This window comes from Bubalus kerabau, chromosome 1, assembly GCF_029407905.1.
Source record: "Bubalus kerabau isolate K-KA32 ecotype Philippines breed swamp buffalo chromosome 1, PCC_UOA_SB_1v2, whole genome shotgun sequence".
Classification (NCBI taxonomy): domain Eukaryota; kingdom Metazoa; phylum Chordata; class Mammalia; order Artiodactyla; family Bovidae; genus Bubalus; species Bubalus kerabau.
In genome coordinates this window covers 150,946,216-150,966,854 of record NC_073624.1, presented here as the reverse complement: position 1 = coordinate 150,966,854, position 20,639 = coordinate 150,946,216, and the positions used below count along the sequence as shown (strand labels likewise).

The following is a 20,639-nucleotide window of genomic DNA, read 5'->3' as shown; positions in this document are numbered from 1 at the left end:
AGTCTGTAGAATAGAAACCACAATCACAGAAAGTTAGACAAAACGAGCCAGCAGAAGAATGTGTCCCAGATGAAGGTAACAGATAAAATCCTAGAAGAACAACTAAGTAAACAGGAGATAGGCAATCTACCCAAAAAAGAACTCAGAGTAATGATAGCAAAGATGTTCCTAGCTCTCAGGAAAATAATGGAGCCACAAATCAAGAAGACATAGGAAATATTTAACAAAGAGCTAGGAGAACTAAAGAACGAACAAACAGATGAACAATAAAATATCTGAAATGAAAAACACACTAGAAGGGATCAATGGCAGAACAAATGAGGCAGAATGCAGATAATATGGAAGACAGAATGGCAGGAATCACTGCCATAGAACAGAAGAAAGAAAAAAGACGAAAAAGAGATTAAGACAGTCTAACAGACCTCTGGGACAACATTAAATGCATCAACATTTGCATGATAGGGGTCCCAGAGGAGAAGAGAGAGAGAGAAAGGACCTGAGAAATATTTGAAGAGACAGTAGCTGCAAGTTTCTTTAACATGGGGAAAGAAACAGGCACCCAAGTCTAGGAAGCACAAAGAGTTCCAAAGAGGGGCTCTTTGGAAGTCTTGAAACTCAAAGAGGAAGATGCTGAGACATATTAGTAATTAAATTGACACACACATACAAAAAGAATTTAAAGTAACAAGAGAAAAGCAACAAATAACATAAAAGGAACTCTCATGAGTTTATCAGCTGATTGCTCAGTAGCAATTCTACAGGCCAGGGGGGAGCGGGACAATACATTTGAAGTGTTGAAAGAGAAGAACCCACAACCAAGAATACTTTACCCAGCAAGGCTCTCCTTCAGATTTAACGCAGAAACCAGAAGCTTTACAGACAAGTAAAAGCTAAGAGAATTCAGCACCAACAGATACATTTTAAAACAAATTCTAAAGGAATCTCTAGGCAGAAAAGGTCTAAGCTAGAAACAAAAAATTCATGAATGTGAAAACTCACCAGTAAAGACAGATATACAGAAAAAGGTAATAAATCATCCACACACAAATATGGTATCAAAACTAAGCAAGTGTGAGAATGCAGGATATGGGAAAAATATTTGCAAACGATGTAACTGACAAGGGATTAATCTCCAACATCTATCCGATTGGCTAAAAAAGTTTTTTGGGTTTTTCCATAAGACCCAAATAAACATTTCTCCAAGGAAGACATACAGGTGGCCAAGAGGCACATGAAAAAATGCTTAACACTGATAATTATCAAAGAAATGCAAACCAAAACTACAATAAGTTATCACCTCATACCAGTCAGAATGGCTATCCTCAAAAAGTCTACAAACAATAAATGCTGGAGAAGGTGTGGAGAAAAAGAGAACATTTTTACACTGTTGGTGGGAATCTAAATTGGTACAATCACTATGGAGAACTCTATGGAGTTTCCTTAAAAAACTAAACATAGAGCTGCCATATGATCCAGCAATTCCACTCTTGGATATATACATGGAGAAAACCATAATTTGAAAACATACATGCCCCGCAGTGTTCACTGCAGCACTATTTATAGTAGCCAAGAAATGGAAGCAACTTAAATGTTCTTTGATAGAGGAATGGATAAAGAAGATGTGGTACATAAGTACAATGAAATATTATACAGCTGTTAAAAGAAAGCAATCATGCCATTTGCAGCAACACGGATGGACCTCGAGATTATCACACAAATGAACAAATCAAACAGAGAAAGACAAATATCATATGATATCACACACTTGGAATCTAAAAAAAATACAAATGAATTTATTTACAAAACAGAAACAGTCTCACAGACTTAGAAAATAAACTTATAGTTACTAAAGGGGAAAGGCAGGGGGTGAGGGAAGGGATAAACTGGAGTTTGGGATTAACATATATACACTACTATATATGAAACAGAAAATCAACAAGAACCTACTGTTTAGCCCAAGGAATTCTACTCAATATTCTATAATAAACTATATGGGAAAATAATCTGAAAAGGAATGGATATATATATATTTGTATAATGGAATCACTTTGCTGTACATCTGAAACTAACAGAATATTATAAGCAACTATACTACAGTATAAAATAAAAATTAAATTAAAAAAGAAACACAGGAAGAATTAAACCAGGCTACTATTTTACACCATGTACAAAATCAATTCAAAATAGGTTAAAAACTTCTATGAGAGACTCCAAACCACAAAACTAGAAGGAAAGGTAATGATGACTTTTTGGACTTGACACAGACAGCAAAGGCAACAAAATGATAAACAAACAAGTGGGACTACATTAAACTAAAATGCTGTGAAAGCAAAAGAAGCCACCAACAAAATCAAAAGACAACATACAAACTAGAAGATTTTTGCAAACTAGAAGATTTGACAAAGCATTCACATCCAAAATATGCATGTAAAGGTCTCATAGAACTCAACAGCAAAAAAAGAAAAAAAACTCAAACAGAAAACCAAACTAATTTAAAAATGGGCAGAGGCTTTGTGTAGTTATTTTTCCAAAGGAGGTATACAAATGGCCAACAGGCACATGGAAAGATGCTCAAATCACTAATCATCAGGGAACTGCAAATCAAAACACAGTCAGATATTACCTCACACCTGTCAGAATGGCAATGACCAAAAAAAAAACCCCCAAGATGTAACAAGTGTTGGCAAAAATGTGAAAAAAAGGGAACCCTTGTGAACTGTTGGTGGGAATATAAATTAGGGAAGCCACTACAGAAAACAGTATGGAGGTTCCTAAAAAACTAAAAACAGAGCTGCCATATGATCCAGCAATCCCACGACTGGGCATTTATCTAAAAAAACAAAAACACTAACTTGAAAAGATATCTGCAACCCACATTTACTGCACCATTATTCACAACTGTCAAGGTATGGAAACAATGTAAGTGTCCATCAAAGAATGACGGATAAAGAAAATGTGGTGTGTGTATACACACGCGCGCGCACACACACACACACATTATTATTCAGCCATAAAAGAAGGAAATTCTGCCATGTGTGACATGAAGAGGCCTCCTAAGGGCAGTATGCTAAGTAAGGGCAGTATGAAATAAAAAAGAGAAAGACAAATATCATATTATCTCACTTATATGTGCAATCTAAAACAAAGAGTCGCTCAGTCGTGTCCGACTCTTGTGACCCCATGGACTGTAGCCCGCCAGGCTCCTCTGTCCATGGGATTTCTCAGGCAAGAATACTGGAGTGGGTTGCCATTTCCTTCTCCAGGGAATCTTCCTGACTCAGGGATCAAACTCACGTATGAGTATGTCTCCTGCATTGGCAGGTGGATTCTTTACTGTCTGAGCTACCAGGGAAGCCAACAAACAAACACAGAGTTCATAAACACAGAAAACATTGGTGGTTACTAGAGGTAGGGTATATTACAGGGGTGGATGGGATTAACAAGTAAAGGGGGTCAAAAAGTACAAACTTCTAGTTCTGAAATAAATGTCATGAGGATGTAATACACAGCATGGCGACAATCCTTAATAATACTGTATTACACATTTGAAAGTTGCTGAGAGTAGACTCCTTATCACAGGAAAAAAATTGTAACTATGTACAGTGATGGATGTTAATTAGACTTATTGTATGATCATTTTGCAACATATATTGAATCACTAGGTTGAACACCTGAATGTAATACTACATGTAATTGTACCTCAAAAAAAATAACATATATTGGGGAAATTAGAAAAGAAATCCTTCCATCCAGGTAGTTTTGCACCAAAATGCTTTGAAAAGGCAGCAAAGCCTCCAGCAAGGGGAGGGGTGGCTGGTCCTCTCTTGGGAGCATGTCTTCCACTCGACGAGGGACTGAGCCTTGAGTAAGTGGTTGGCTAATGTCTCCCAGGGAGCAGTAAGGTCCAGTGACACCAGTCTTCCATCTTCCTCCTCTAAACATTTCCTCAGGAACCTCCTCTGAGCTTGTCCACAGCTGCCAGCCACCAAGACTGTGAGGTCCTGGCTCTGAGACCAGGAAAGTCATAAGCCCAGAAGATGGGAAAAGATGAGACAAATCCAAGATGATCAGAACAAGGCCACATGAACCTGGGTGTCCCAAGGGACATGGGCATCCTGTGCACTGGCCCTATTGTTGGTTCCTTCCTTTCATCTGGAGAGTAGCTGAGGATTGTTAGGTACACCTAACAGTCTCTGTCTCCTGGTCATTTATATGGAACTGGGACCAGGAATCCAAGCTGACAGCAACTGTCTTACTCATTATGTTGGGCTTCCAGATGTATCAGACACTTCGTTTTCAGAAACAGACATGCTCTCTGAATTCAACTTGGCTTTCGATCATGTAGAAAATGAGAGGGCTTCACCTTGGCTCAGTTTAACTGAAGACAAGGGAAAGAGATGGCTCAGAACCTTGGTGGGTGACAGAGCAAAGCTGGCACAGGTCAGGGGTGAGCTCACCCACCCACCTAATGGTCGAGGCACTTCGAGAGCAACTTCCTGCTGTAGGCTGCGTACCCTGGTGATGAAGACCAAATGCTGAGTCCTGGCTCTGGCATTTATCAGCCGAGTGCCTCTGGGCAAGTAATACAGCCTCTCTGGGCTATAGTTTCCCCATCTGTAAAGCGGGGATAATAAGAGAGCTTAGCACCAAGTTCCTGCAGCATTTAGTTGTGAGGACTACATCACATCACATGGGCAAAGCACTGGAAAAAGAGCCTGACGAATAGTGAGGGCTTCCTAAACACAGCCGCTGCTGCTGCTGCTGGCGTAATGTCAGCAGCGTTTCCAAAGTGACAGTGAAAGTCGCTCAGTTGTGTCCGACTCTTTGCAATCCCATGGACTGTAGTTCCTCCAGGCTCTTCTATCCAAGGAATACTCCAGACCAGAACACTTGAGTGGGTAATCGTTCCCTTCACCAGAGGATCTTCCCAAACTAGGGACTGAACGCAGGACTCCCAAATTGCAGGCAGATTCTTTACCATGTGAGCCACTGGGGAAGCTCGAGAATACTGGAGTGGGTAGCCTATCCCTTCCCCAAAGGATTCCTGACCCAGGAATCGAACCATGGTCTCCTGCATTGCAGGTGGATTCTTTACCATCTGAGGTCCCAAGGAATTTATTCCCGAAGATGGTGGAGTAGAGGAAACGAGCTCACATCCTTTCAGGAAAACACCAAAAATCATAACTAACTGCTGAACAATCACCATCAAAAAAAAAGACTCAACCTACTAAAAAAAAAAAAAAAAAAAAGAGGGCTTCCGTGGTGGCTCAGTGATAAAGAATCTGCCCGCAATGCAGGAGACCTGGGTTTAATCCCTGGGTTGGGAAGATCCCCTGGAGAACGGCATGGCAACCCACTCCAGTATTCTTGCCTGGACAATTCCCATGGATAGAGGAGCCTGGCTGGCTATAGTCCATAGGGTTGCAAAGAGTCAGACATGATTGAAGCGACTTTAGCAGCATTAAAAAAGATACTTTACATCCAAAGTAATGTAGAAGCCACAACACACTGGTAGTAGGGGTGCTTTCATGATGTAACTAAATCCCATACCTACTGGGCAGGTGACTCACAAACTGGAAAACAATTATATTGCATAAAATAATTATACTCCCACAAGAGTGAGAGTCCTGAGCACCACACCAGGCTTCCCAACCTGGAGGTCTGGCATCAGGAGGAGCTCTCAGAGCAGTTGGCTTTGAAGGCCATGGGGCTTGAGTACAGGAGTTCCACGGGACTAGGGGAAACAGAGACTCCACTCTCGGAGGGTGCACACACAGTTTCCTGTGCACTGGGATCCCGGACAAAGAAGCCTGGGCCAGACCTACTTGGGGGTCTTGGAGGATCTCCTGGGGAGGTGGAGGTCGGCTCTGGCTCACAGTGGAGGCAAGGACAGCAGAGGTAGAAGCCTCAGGGAATATTCATTGGCATGAACTCTCCTGAAAGTCACCATTTTGGCACGAAGACCTAGGCCTACCTAACAGCCTGCAGGCTCCAGTGCTAGGACACCTCAGGTCAAACAACCAACGGGATGGGAACACAGCCCAATTCATCAGCAGACAGGCTGCCTAAAGCCATGCTGATCCCACAGCCACCTCTAAACACAGTCTTTCACATGGTCCTGCCCATCAGAGGGATGAGACTCAGCTGTACCAACTAGTGGGCAGGCACCAGTCTTTCCCACCAGGAAGCCTCCACAAGCCCCTGGACCAACCTCACCCACAAGAGGGCAGACACCAGCAGCAAAAGAAGCTTACAGTCCTGTAGCCTGAAGAAAAAGGTCACAAACAGAGAAAGTTAGACAAAATGAGATGGCAGAGGAACATGTTCCATATGAAAGGACAAGATAAAACTCTGGAAGACCACCTAAGTAAAGTAGAGATAGGCAATCTTTCTGAAAAAGAATTCAGAATAATGATACCAAAGATGATCCCCAAGACCTTGGAATAAGAATGGAAGCAAAGAGCCAGAAGACACAAGATATGCTTAAGAAAGACCTAGAAGTACTAAAGAACAGAGTTGAACAATACAATAACTGGAATGAAAAATACACTAGAAAGAATCAATAGCAAAATAAATGAGGCAGAAGAACAATAAGAGAGCTGTAAGATAGAGTGATGGAAATCACTGCAGTAGAACAGAATAAAGAAAAAAGAATGAAAAGAAATGAGGACGGTTTCAGAGACCTCAGGGACAACATTAGACACACCAACATTTGGATTTTAGGGGTCCCAGACAAAGAGAGAGAAAGGGCTGAGAAAATATTTGAAGAGATTATAGCCAAAAACTTCCCTAACATGGGAAAGGAAACACTCACGTTCAGGACATGCAGAGTTCCATATAAGATAAGACCAAGGAGGAACACGTCAAGACACATGGTAATTAAACTGACAAAAAGTAAAGACAGAGAAAAAATACTAAAGGTAGCAAGAGAAAAAAAAATTATAAGGGAATACCCATTAGATCATCAGCTGATTTTTCAGCAGAAACTCTGCAGGCCAGAAGGGAGTGGCATGATATAGTTAAAATGATGAGAGGGATAAATCTACAACTAAGAATACTCTACCCAGTAAGGCTTTCATTCATATTCAATGGATAAATCAAAAGCTTTACAGATAAGCAAAAGCTAAAAGAATTCAGCACCACCAAACCAGCTATATGACAAATTCTAAAGGAACCTCTCTGGGTGGAGAAGAAAAGGCCATAATTAGAGACAAGAAAATTATAAATGTGAAAGCTCACCAGTAGAGACAAACACACAGTAAAAGTAGGAAATCACCCACAGACAAATATGGCATCAAAACCAGCAAGCATGAGAAGACAAGAGGGCAAATGCAGGATACTGGAAACGCATTTGAAATTAAGAGACCAGAAACTTAAAACACTCTTGTTTATACATAGATTGCTGTAACCTCACAGTAACCACAAACCAAAAATCCACAATAGAAAGATCTACAACACACAAAAGAAAGTAATCCATACACGAAACTGAGGATAGTCATCAAATCACAAAAGAGAACAAATGAGGAAGGGAACAAAAAACCCTACAGAAACAAATCCCAAACAATCAACAAAATGGCAATGAGAATGTAATTATCAAAGATTACCTTAAATGTAAATTGACTAAATGTTCCAACCCAAAGACGTAGACTGGCTGAATGGATACTAAAAACAGACCCATATATATGCGATCTTGGAGGAGGAAATGGCAACCCACTCCACAATTCTGGCCTGGAGAATCCGATGGACACAGTAGCCTGGCGGGCTACGGTCCATGGGGTCACAACAGCTGGAAATGCCTGAAGCAACTCGGCATGCACACGTGCTATCTAAAAGAGGCCCACTTCAGATCCAGGAACAGAAAAGACTGAAACTGGAAGGATGGAGAAAGGTATTCCACGTAAATGAAAATCAAAAGACAGCTGGAGTAGCAATACTGACATCAGACAAAAGAGACTTTAAAATGAAGACTGCTATAACAGACAAAGAAGGACACTACATAACGATCAAGGGATTAATTCAAGAAGAGGATATAACAATCGTAAATATATATGCACCCAGCATAGGAGAACCTCAGTATATAAGCCAAGTGCTAATGGCCATAAGAGAGGAAATCGACAGTAACACAATAATAGTGGGGACTTTAACACTCCACTTACATCAGTGGACAGGTCAACCAGACAGAAAATCAATAAGGGAACAAACATAGACCTTAAATGACACAATTGACTAGATGGATTTATTTGATATTTATAGAAAATTCCATCCAAAGTGAGCAGAATACATTTTCTTCTCAAGTGCACATTGGAACATTCTCTAGGATAGATCTTATGCTGGGCCACAAGTGAGCCTCACTAAATTTAGGAAAGTTAAAAACATATCAAGCATCTTTTTAGACCACAATGCTATGAGATTAGTAATCAACTACAGAAAAAAAAAAAAAAAACCCTGTAAAAACACAAACACGTGGAGGCTAAACAATATGTTACTAAACAACCGATGGATCACTGAAGAAATTAAAGAGAAAATTTTCAAAAACACCTAGAGACTGACAACAAAAACACGATTCAAAACCAATGGGATGCAGCAAAAACAGTTCTGAGAGAGAAGTTTGTAGCAATACACTCTCACCTCAAGAAAGAAGACAAATCTCAAATAAACAACCCAACCTTACACCTAAAGCAACTAGAGAGAGAACAAACAAAACCCAAAGTGAGAAGGAAAGAAATCATAAAGATCAGAGCAGAAATATAAAAAATATGGAGACAAAGAAAATAATAGAAAAGAACAATGAAACTAAAATCTGGTTCTCTGGAAAGATAAACAAAACAAAATTGATAAACCTTTAGCCAGACTCATCAAAAAAAAGGGAGAAAGCTCAAATCAATAAAATCAGAAATGAAAAGAAGTAACAATTGACACCACAGAAATGCAAAGGATCGTAAGAGAGCACATCAAGCAACTATGTGCCAATAAAATGGACAACCCAGAAGACATGGACGAATTCTTAGAAAGGTACTATCTCCCAAAACTGAACCAGGAAGAAATAGAAAATACGAACAGACGAATCACAAGTACTGAAATTGAAACTGATTTAAAAACGTCCAGCAAACAAAAGTCCAGGACCAGATGTCTTCACAGGCAAATTCTATCAAGCATTTAGAGAAGAGTTAACCGCTTATCCTTCTGAAACGCTCCTGAAAAACTGCAGAGGAAGGACAACTCCCAAGCTCATTCCATGAAGCCACCATCATCCTGATCCCAAAGCCACAAAAAGATATCAAAAAAGGGAAAATTACAGCCAGATATAACTGAAGAACAACACGGATTCAAAAATCTTCAAGAAAATACTAGCAAACTGAATCCAACACTACATTAAAAGGATTATACACCATGATCAAATGGGAGTTATGTCTACAGATGCTAGGACTTTTCAATATCTGCAAATCAATCAGTGTGATACACCACATTAACAAACTGAAGAATAAAAATCTTACAATCATCTCAATATACACAGAAAAAGCTTTTGATAAAATTCAACAATCGTCTATGATAAAACTCTCCAGAAAGTGGGCTGAGAGGGCACCGACCTCAACATAATAAAGGCCATATATGACAAACCCACAGCTAACGTCGTACTCACTGGTGAAAAGCTGAAAGCATTTCCTCTAAGATTAGGAAAAGACAAGGACGTTCACTCTCGTAACTCTTACTCAACAGTTTTTGAAGTCCTAGCCACAGCAATCAGAGAACAAGAAGAAATAAAAGGAATCCAAACTGGAAAAGAAGCAAAACTGTCACTCTTTGCAGATGATGTGATAATATATATAGAAAATACTAAAGATTCCACCAGAAAACTATTAGAGCTCATCAATGAATTTGGCAAAGTTGCAGGACATAAAATTAATACAGAGAAATCTATATACTAGATTAACACAGAGACATCTATACACTAGTACATTTCTATACACTAACAACAAAAGATCAGAAAGAGAAACTAAGGAAACAATCTCATTTACTATCAGATCAAAATGGATAAAATAGGAATAAACCTACTAAAGAAGCAAAAGATCTGTACTCTAAAAACTATAAGATGTTGATGAAAAAATTCAAAGATGACACAAACAGAGGGAAAGATATATCACATTCTTGGATTTGGAGAATTAATTTTGACTATCCTATACAAGGCAATCTACAAATTCAATGCAATCCCTATCAAATTACCAATGCTTTTTCCCCCCACAAAACTAGAACAAAAATGTTTTAAAGTTGTATGGCAACACAAAAGACCCCGAATAACCAAAGTAATCCTGAGAAAGTAAAATGGAGCTGCAGGAATCAGCTTCCTTGACTTCAGACTCTTCTACAAAACTACAGCAATCAAAAGAGTATGGTATTGGCACAAAATCAGAAATATAGATCAATGGAACAGGCTAGAAAGCCTGGAAATAAATCCATGCACCAATGGTCAATTAATCTGTGACAAAGTATGCAAAACTATACAACAGAGAAAAGACAGGCTCTTCAACAATGGTTCTTGGAAAACTGGGTATTACTTGTAAAAGAATGAATTTAGAACATTCTCTAATACTGCATGCAAAAATAAAGTCAAAATGGATTAAAGACCTAAATGTAAGGTTGGACACTATAAAACTCTAAGAAGAGAATGTAGGCAGAATACTCTCTGATATATAGCATAGCAACGTTTTTGGATCCACATTACAGTAATGAAAATGAAAACAAAAACAAACAAATGGAATCTAATTAAACTTAAGAGCTTTTGCACAGTAAAGGAAACTGTAAACAAAACGAAAAGACAACCCACAGAACGGGGGAAAATATTTGCAAAGGAAGTGACTGACAAGGGATCAATCGCCAAAATCTACAAACAGCTCATGTAGCTCAATTAAAAAAAAACCAACAAAACCTCAAACCACCCAATTAAAAAATGGGCAGATCTAAATAGACCTTTCTCCAAAGAGGACATACAGATGGCCAAACAGCACATGAAGAGATGCTCAACATCACTAATTATTAGAGAAATGCAAATCAAAACCACAGTGAGGTATCACCTCACAGCAGTCAGCATGGCTATCATCAAAAATCTATAAACAATGCTGGAGAGGGTGTGGACAAAATACAACCTTTGTTGGTGGGAATGTAAATTGGTACAACTATTATGGAGAATAGAATGCATGTTCCTTAAAAAACTAAAAATTGAGCAAACATAGATCCACCAACCCTACTTCTGGCTACATACCCAGAGAAACCATAGTTCAAAAGATATATGCACCTCAATGTTCACTGCAGAACCATTTACAATAGCCAAGACATGGAAGCAACCTAAAAGTCCTCTGATAGAGGAATGGATAAAGAAGATGCGGTACACATACACAATGGAACGCTATTCAGCCATAACAGAGACCGCAATAATGCCATTTGCAGCAGGACTTAAAGATGATCTAAGTAAAGTAAGTCAGAGAAAGACAAATATCATGTGATATCACTTATATATGGAATATAAAGATGATTCAAATAAACTTATTTACCAAATAGAAACAGACTCACTGACTTCAAAAACATACTCGTGGTAACCAAAGGGGAAAGGCAGAGGAAAGGATAAATTAGGTGTTTGGGATTAACACATACAAACCACTGTATGTAAAATCAGCAAGGACCTATCGCATAGCACAAGGAACTCTACTCAATATTCTATGATAACTATATGGGAAAGGAATCTGACAAAGAATGGGTATATGTACTTGTATAACTGAATCATTCCACTGTACATCTGAATCTAACACATTGTAAATCAACTATCTACGTGTTAGTTGCTCAGTCATGTCCGACTCTCTGTGACCCCATGGACTGTAACCCGCCAGGTTCTTCTGTCCGTGGGATTCTCCAGGCAAGAATACTGGAGTGGGTTGCCATTTCCTTCTCCAGGAGATCTTCCCAACCAAGGGACTGGGTCTCCAGCATTGCAGGCATACTCTTTACCGTCTGAACCACCAGGGAAGCTCATCAACTATACCCCAATATAAAATGAAAATTAAATTAAAACAAAGTATTGAAGAGTTAAAAAAAAATGTGTGCACACTAAGATTTTTAGAAACTAAAGCAAAAGGGAAAATCTGTTATTTGATTTTCATTTTTCAACAACAGAAGAAAAGGAGAGGAAAAAGTTTGTTAAAATGGTTATTTTTCTCCATTGGCTTAAATGTCCCCCTTGCAAAATAAAGATATTAGGCAAATTATAAAAAAAAAGAAAGTAAAAGAAAAAAAAAAAAAGCTTCTTCATTCCCCAAACTAAAATCTATTTTTGGGGGTCAGAGAAACTATGCCCCAGAGAGTTTTGGGGACGTGAGGAACACTGTATCACAACCAGGGTCAAACCAGCATCAGGGCCCATGAGTTCTGACTCCCAGCCCAGTTCCCTGGCCACAGGGGCACAGCTCTTCTTCTGGGTACAAGAAGTGTCCTGGGCCAGGTGAGTGGCAGCGGGCCACTGTGGGGGGTTGGGGGGGTGCTCACCGGTCAGGGTCATCGCTGAAGAAGTAGTTGACCTCCCCAAAGGTGCCCACATCATTGTCTGTTGCCTGAAACGGTAAGAACAAGAAGTCATTACTGCCTGAACCGGCTGAGGCTCCAGTGTCACCAGGAAATGTCCAGAGTGAATCCATGCTTCCCCCATTCGGTTCCTCAGGCTCAGGCAGAATTTTCTAGAGCTATGTGGTTTAATAAGGTTTTCAGCATCACAAATGGAGATTTAATACTGGAGTGCACAGTTCCAAAGGATTGGTGGTCTCCCTAGATCTGTAACTTTGGGAAACCACCCTTCTGGACTTACGTCAGACATTCTCTGCAGATGCTCACAGGCTTTGGACCTGTGGAGAGAGACCCTGGACCAGAGGCGTGGGGTCACAACTTGTAGGTTAGCAAAATATCTCAGAAGTGATGGTGGGTTCAACCATCTGGTGGCTTCCTTCAGTGACTCTCCTCCAGCCACCCAAACCTCCAAGGCAGATGTGCTACCCAGAGGGGGAGGCCCTGTGGGGAGATTTCTGGTGTTCCCCCTTCTTTAACCCTGGCAATTAATCCACTGCATGCATGGGGCAGACTGTCATCTGGTTGGCAACCTCTTCTGCTGGAAGCAGTCTGCTGCCCAACCCCCCAGCCATCTTCTTTGGCATCTGTCTCTGCTCGAACAAGTGGTCTGAGTAGGGGCTGCTCTGCTCATGACCTCAGGGAGTGGTCCTTGACCACAGCTGAGGCCTGTGGTCAGAATCCTTCCCTGGGATTCTTATTATTGCTGCTGGGGATAAAAACTGTCCTCTGGGGCAGTGAAGCTGGAACGACGGTGCACTGGGAGCTGCTGGATGTGAGAGAAGATGAAAAGAAGGTCTGGTCCTGGTAATTCTAGAGTCCTGAACCTGACACCCCTTCCCACCTCAGTTTGGTTTGTGAGCCCAAGAAGATCTGTCTTATCCAGGCTGGTCCAAGTTGGATTTCTGTTGCTGACAGTCAAGAGAGACTCGAGGGAGAGTGACCTGCCTTATGCCTAATGATGATGGCAATCATGGTGACCACTGCCAGCCTACACTGCTATCAAACACTTTATATTGTCAAGGGCCACCCATGTTTATTATTACTCATTTTATCCTCACAACTGCCACAGCATGAGGGAAAAAATACACATTTCTACCCATCACACAGATTATAAAACTGAGGCCCAGACCACAGTGAGGTCCAGCGTAACCCTGTCACCACTCTAGGTCATCAGGAGGTTCAAGCAGAGCTGGGCAGTAGCTGGGATTCCCTACTCCGAGTCCCGGGTTCCTTCTTTAGGCCACCTGACCCTCACCATCCCCTCCCTTCTCAGGACAATGGTAGTTACAATGGAGGTTTGGCTTTTGTGGCTGGGATTTCTGGGCTTCTGCATCGCCTCTGGTGTGGTTACATCCGCAGTGCAGACTAAGTGACACCATTCAAGTGTTTATTCAGGAGTTCCTTAGTAAACATGTACTCCATACCAGGCACTGTGGCCTCTGCTTCCTCCCAGGCCACAGCCCTAGAGCTGAGCAAACTGCTTCCTGACACCAACACCAGGAGAGAAAGGCCTTGGGCTGACCTTGGGGTCATCTGTTTTTCACTCACAGCGTCTTGATAAAATCACAGTTGGATAAAGGTTCTGTTGCTAAAAATGTGTTTCAATATATTTTATTGAATAAATAAACTGAATATATTCAGTACATTTATTTTTTAGTTCTGAGGTGTAATTAATGAAAATTATTTTAGAACTTCATTACACATAAGTTATGATAATATGTTATAGTGTAAAAGTGTTAGTCACTCAATCATGTCTGACTCTTTGCAATCCCACGGATTATAGCCTTCCAGGCTCCTCTGCCCATGGAATTCTTCAGGCAAGAATACTGGAGTGGGTAACCATTCCCTTCTCCAGGGGATCTTCCTGACCCAGGGATCAAACCCAGGTTTCCTGCATTGCAGGCGGATCCTTTACCATCTGAGCCATCAGGGAAGTCCTGATATTACATTGAGGTATAACCGACAATGGAAAGCATTCCCACTATTGAGTTGATTAACTACCTATAACCTTACCGATTTCCCTTTTTTCCCCCCGTTTGGTGAGAACACTTAAATTCTACTCTCTCAGCAAATTCCCATTGTACAACACACTGTTATCTACTACAGCCACTACGTTATACATTAGATCCCCAGACCTTACTCATCTTAAAACCGAACGTTTGTACCCATTTATCAGTATCTCCCTATTTCTCTCTCTCTCAATACCTTGGTACTAAATATTTTTTTGAGATTCCTTTTACAATTCTTAGGTTCTGTGAAATCTGTTACTTCTGTGTGCTTTATGATAAACCTGAATTTTCAAAAAAAAAATGCTCATTTGTGTTCAGTATGTTCAGTTCAGGAAGGCAGAGAAGTAAACGGTATATTTCTATTCCAAATGATTTAAATGGAAAAAAATGTGTTTATACTCAAAGGGTTAAAATCTTAGTTTCCTGGAAGGCTTGGTTACCCAGAAGGAAGCCATTTCCAGGGGCTGTGGGCAGCCTGCTTTGTAGGACGGCCTTCTGTACCCAATTTCCTCATAATGTCGCCACTGCGCTCAGCAGACTCTGGGTCTCTGTCCTCCCGCCACCCTGGCCAGGCTCTGAGCACATCCCAGGTTCTCAGGGCACGCAGGGCAAATAAGTGGAAACGTAAATGCCAAGCCACGTAACCCACCCTCCAACCCAAGACTGACTCCCGGGCAGACCCTCCCCTGTGCCTGAGACGCTTGACAACTGCCTTTACCAGCTCCTTGAGCTTGTCATGTATTTCATCTTCGTAACGACCCTGTGTTGCTGCTGTTCAGTCGCTCGGTCACGTCTGACTCTTTGCAGCCGCACTGGCTGCAGCGCCTGGTAGGCGCTGTTATTAGTACCACGGCCAGTTTATAGATGGGGAAACGGAGGCACAGAAAGGGTAAACAGCTTATTCGAGGCTTCTCAGCTCAAAAAGTGGCCGAGTTAGGATCTGAACCCAGAATCAGCTTGCCACACCCTTCACCTCAATGTGTTCTTGCTTCTAAACCAAGAAGAGAACCTGTTCTCAGACGGAGAGGTGCCTGGTTATTCCAGGAGGGAGAAGAACACAACCCCTCATCATAAGCCCACCTATCATCTCACCTTTCAGGGGCCAGAGAAGTGGGGGAGGTGCCCATAAGCCCCTCCGGTTTCACCAACAATCAACCACCATGTATGGCATTACAGGCTATAACAACTGTAGCCCGGTCTGGGGAAGAGATGACCAGATGCCATCAAGCCCCTTGGCGAGGGCTCAGTGTAATGTAGAGACCCCACTTCCAGGTCAGCGTTAACAGCTGAGGTCATTATACGAGCAAAGAGCAATCCCCTGGGGCCTCAGCATTCTCATTTATCAAAGGAAAGGGTCTCGGGAAGCAAGAGGGGCAGAGCCGCGTCTGCTGGGCTCACCTCCTAGCCTAGATGGTGCCAGCACCCAGCAAGTGCTTCACAAATGCTTGGAAAATGAGTGAATCAATTCTAGCAAGAAGGGAGCGGTGGAGAGATGGGGACAAAGGCGAGGAGAAGAGAGGATTCTAAGGAAAAGGGAGGGGCAAAGAGGAGAGGGAAAAGGAGGGGCGAGGCCCAGAGGCACAGAGGGGGTCAGCAGAGTGGGCGTTTCCTGCCCCTGAAGGTCACATCAGGACCCTGGGGAGAAGCCCTTCACATGGGTGTGTCCTATGGAACTGCACTTGGCCTGCTAGAGTGGGGAGGGCCCCTGAGGTCCCCCATCCAGTCCCCTTCACAGTGAGGCTCAGGGAAATTAGGTGACGAGCCCCTGGGGATAAGACGGGACTGTCTTCTGTCTCTAGGCCAACACTGGCCTCTACCACCCCTCCGAGTCCCCACTCCCTCCCCGAGTGGGCTGAGCACAGCCCTGGTTCCCACGGTGACCTCTTTCCCGGGGGGCCTCTTGCTGCCTGCCCAGGCCGCCGATGCTGACCAGGGAAGATTTGTGAGTCCTTTACTGCCACCGTCTAATGACCGTATGAAATATGTATGCCTGGTGAAGAGGAGAGGGAGAACTTTCATTTTTCAAGTGCATGAAGCAGAATAATATGAAGACGAAAAGCTGCTTCTGTGCGCCTGCCAGGGTGGGGGCAGCCGGGACTGACACAGAGGGAGGGCCTGGCTGGGGTGCTCGGGCCAGGGCCAGGCTGTAGTGCGGCTAGTCAGGGGCCCTGTGCCCCGGACAAGGCAGCAAATTGGACCCACCAGGCAGCCCTGTGGGAGACCCTCCTTTACATTCATCCTTAGCCGTGCAGTCCGGCCTTGCTGCCAGCTCCGGCCTCATCTCAGCTGGACCACGTGCAGCTCTGGGACCTGACATGTCCTCCGGCTCCCCAAGGTTGGGTCAGGCCTCCACTCTGCCAGAGACATTCCCAGCCCTGACTGCACAGAGGGATGAAGCTGCGCCAGGGTGGGGTTGTGGGGCCTGGACATAAGGAGGGCTCAGGAAAGCTCAGATCTCTGTCATCTGTAGTTACACCTGCATCCACATACACACCACACAGGTTAAGGTGTACTATACACTTAACTCAAAAAAGATTTTGAGCCCTGTGCCAGGCAGGCACACCAGGGGATACAGAAATAAGGTACAGACTTGTCTGTCAAGGGGAGGGAACGGGGCACACACAGGCAGATTTCAGGAATGGCAGACTGTTCCCAACGGCACATGTTTCAATGTGCCAAAGTCCAAAGTCCCAACGGCAGATTGTTTCATTCTGACCACATCTATAAATGGTAGGTGCTTAAATAGCCCTCGGATCTTGTCTTTAACAGACAAGGAAAGAGACAGGATGATAAGGAACTTGCCCGAGATGTCACAGCTGCTAAGCAACAGAGCTCGCTTCCGAATCCCTGTGCTGAAAACCATTTAGCACCTTGTGGGACAGGCCCTGGGAGCTCCATCCTGTGGAGGCCAGGGAGCAGCTCGGTCCTGCCTGCTCTGCTACCTGCCTGCAACCTGGCCCATGCAGGCAGGGCTCTGTCCCACCCACTTACTGCTGGTTACTGTACTTTTCACAACAACCTCCTTCCCAGACCTTGCTTTGTGCCTGAGCAACGGAAAGATCAACAGATGAATTAGGTGCCAGACAGTGACCACTGGCTCCCCTTTAAGAAGGTGGGTTTGAGGAGTGACCAGGGGACAGTGCAGAGAGAACATATGTCCTCCTCAGGCCATGAACACCCCCTCCCTCCTGCCACGTTCTGGGAACGCTCTGTCTCCCTAAAGGGTCACCCCCAGGATCTCGCAGGCCAGTCAGAGGGCTGCAAGGATGGGGGAAGGGGATGGCCAGGATGGGTGGCTCTCACACTGTACCTGGCGACACTAAGAAATGCAGAACCAGGGTTCCAGGTGGGCCCCTGAGCTGTGCTCCTGGCCCTCCCTCTGACACCTGTGTGACCCCACTGCTATCCCACCTGGGCTAGAGTCTCACCCACAGGTACATACTAGCACATTCTGCCACTCGCCAAGATGCTCGCAAGAGGCCCAGGGATAAGGTGGCAAAACCTGGGGACCATGGCATCAAGGCTCTGCACAGTCCAGCTGGCCTTGGTGATTCTGCATCCAGGTCTCCCTAATGCACCCAAATAATCCTCCTGCCTGGTCAACTATAACTGCTGTCCACACTCTGGCACTCCCTTCAGAGCCCACCCCTAGAGCCCCCTCCCTTAGGGAGCTCCCTAGCTGCTCGTTGTTCTTGGCCTGAGAGCCCCAAGCTGGACCGGTCTGGGAACAGTCTACCATTCCTGAAATTTGCCTCTATGTGTCCTGTTCCCTCCCCTTGACAGACAAGTCTGTACCTTATTTCTGTATCCCCTGGTGTGCCTGGCACAGGGCTCAAACTCTTTGCCAAATTTAGTTAAGTCTGGGATTTTCATTGCCAGACACTGAGGGCTAGCTTGGCCTTCCTTCTGTGGAGGGGGCTAATGCTCCCTATCGGCAGAGCAGGGGCTCCTTGGGTGGCCCAGGAAGCAGGGCTGGGGTTCATAAAGCATCTCCAGTGAGTCTCCCAAGCTCAGATCTCTTGTCCAAGCTCTGTACTGACCAAACCCCAGAGGCAAGTGGGGTGGGGGCGAGCACTCAGTGAAGGGGCCTCGCAGTCAGCCTGTGGCACGTGCAGGTGAGGAGGGCACAGTGGGTCTGGAGGGGCAGATGGGGGGCACCTGGCACACCTCAGAAACAACCTCTACCAAGATGATGACCAGACTTGCGCTCAGTCATGTACTCAGTAAACACTTTCCGACATTTCCAACGTGACAGCTCCGTCCCAGGCCTTAAGCTACAGTCATAAGCATGACAACACCCTTGCTGGAACGTGACGTACAATCAGAAAGCGGAGATAGACAATAACGGAGGAGAGAAATAGCTAAATAACAGGCAGTCGCAAGAACGTTGGGGAAATATAGAAGATGGGCTAGCAGTGACTAGGGTTGCAGGTTTAGATCAATTTGTCTGTGAGAGGCTCCTTGGCAAAATGTACTCGGGTCCACAGGACAGTCATGGCTATACACCAAGAAGCCCGGTAGGTCCTGGTGAGAACTGCTCTCACTGAGGCCTGGAGGTGGCTCAGACTGTCTCTGCCTCCCCTAGCAGAAGCATCTGCAGCCCAGGAAGACCACCGGCAGGTCAGCGTCTGTCCCTGTGGTCAGTTCGAGGGAGACGGTGCGGCTGGGACTGGCTGCTGCCCAGGGCCTGATTTATAAGGCGTCTCCTCCGATTCTCCCCAACACTGGCATTACTGGCAAAACTAATTCCCTCATTTGGGCCTTTATAATTGCATCCAAGAGTGCTTATTTCCGTGATGGACAATGCTGGCAGAAGTGTAATTTTCTTCTGCTGACAAAAAGGAGAAGAAATAAATACATGGGGGGGAAATTCCAAAGGTTAAGACAAGGTGAACCTGCAGTGGGGGAACAGCCATCCCCACACGGGCCAGGCTGTGTCAGAAACATCCAACTCTCCCCTGGCTCTACGGTGGGGCGGGGGGCAGAGGACCCCCTGCCACTTCCCTTTGAGCACTTACTGTGCGTCAGGAGCTGTGCCGGGCATTTCCCATGCTCTATTTCATCCTGTCTCCCTCAGAGTCCTATGGGACCAGCACCAATATTATTTCTGTCTCAGAGATGGAAGGAACTGAGGCTCAGAAAGGTCGGTCAACTTGCCCAAGGTCAAACAGTACCAGGACATGAACCCAATACAGTCAACTGCAAGACAGGTGCTCTCAGCCACTCCCCTCCCCTGCAGCTGGTCCCCCGTCGGCGGGGCCAGGGAGAGGCATCCTCATGCAGTTTGAGAGCTCAGCCACGGGGTCCAGCCACTCCTACTGGGCCACTGTCCCCACCCTGGAGATGAGGCCCCCACAGGCAGTCTTTTCCTTCAGAGGCTCTGCCTCCAGCCTCTGCCTGGAGTGGGTGGGCTCCAGCAATTCTGGTTGTACCCATCACAGAGTATACAGGGGCTTCTGATGTTGTGTCCTCAGCCAAGACACCTGGCCCTCAAAGCAAGTGCCCCCCTCCATCTCGTCTCACCCAAGCTTAGTCTTGGTGTGTGCAGGTGGCTCTGGGCCTAGACTGGGGGAGGCTGCCACCTGCTAAAGACTGGGGCAGCCTGGTGGCTGTGGGCACCCTACTGACTTGCACAGGGCTTTTCCCTAGCACCTTGGGGATATAACTCTCCCTTCAACTTGGATGGCAGGGCACTATACTCAGCCCAGCTCCCTGCCCTCTGATGCTCATCACAGCATCTCACCCCGACTCCCAGGGACCTGTCATGTCAACAGCAGTCAGGTCCTCCTGTCTCTTCCCCAAAGCTCCCTCCTGACCCAGCCTTTTTGACAGTGAGCAGACGCCATCTCTCACCCTCTTCCATTCATTTGCCCTGGGCCAGGGGCCTCCCTTGCAGGCGCTCTGCCTTGCCGATACCATTTCCATGGGTCCCCAAACTGTCCTGTCATCCCTCGTTATGGCGCTGCAGATGCCCATCCATTGATGCTGGGCCTTACGCCCCAACCTGACTCCCACCTGCTCGGG

The 20,639-nt window shown here is 44.6% G+C and overlaps 1 protein-coding gene across 1 annotated transcript in view; it reads right to left on the bottom strand.

Moving 5' to 3' along the window:
- Positions 1-20,639, bottom strand: part of CDH23 (cadherin related 23) — a 435,990-nt gene that overhangs the window by 139,106 nt on the left and 276,245 nt on the right. Inside the window, exon 15 of the mRNA XM_055535177.1 lies at positions 12,532-12,596. Coding sequence (XP_055391152.1) covers positions 12,532-12,596 — 65 coding nt within the window. The remainder of the gene's footprint in view (positions 1-12,531; positions 12,597-20,639) is intronic.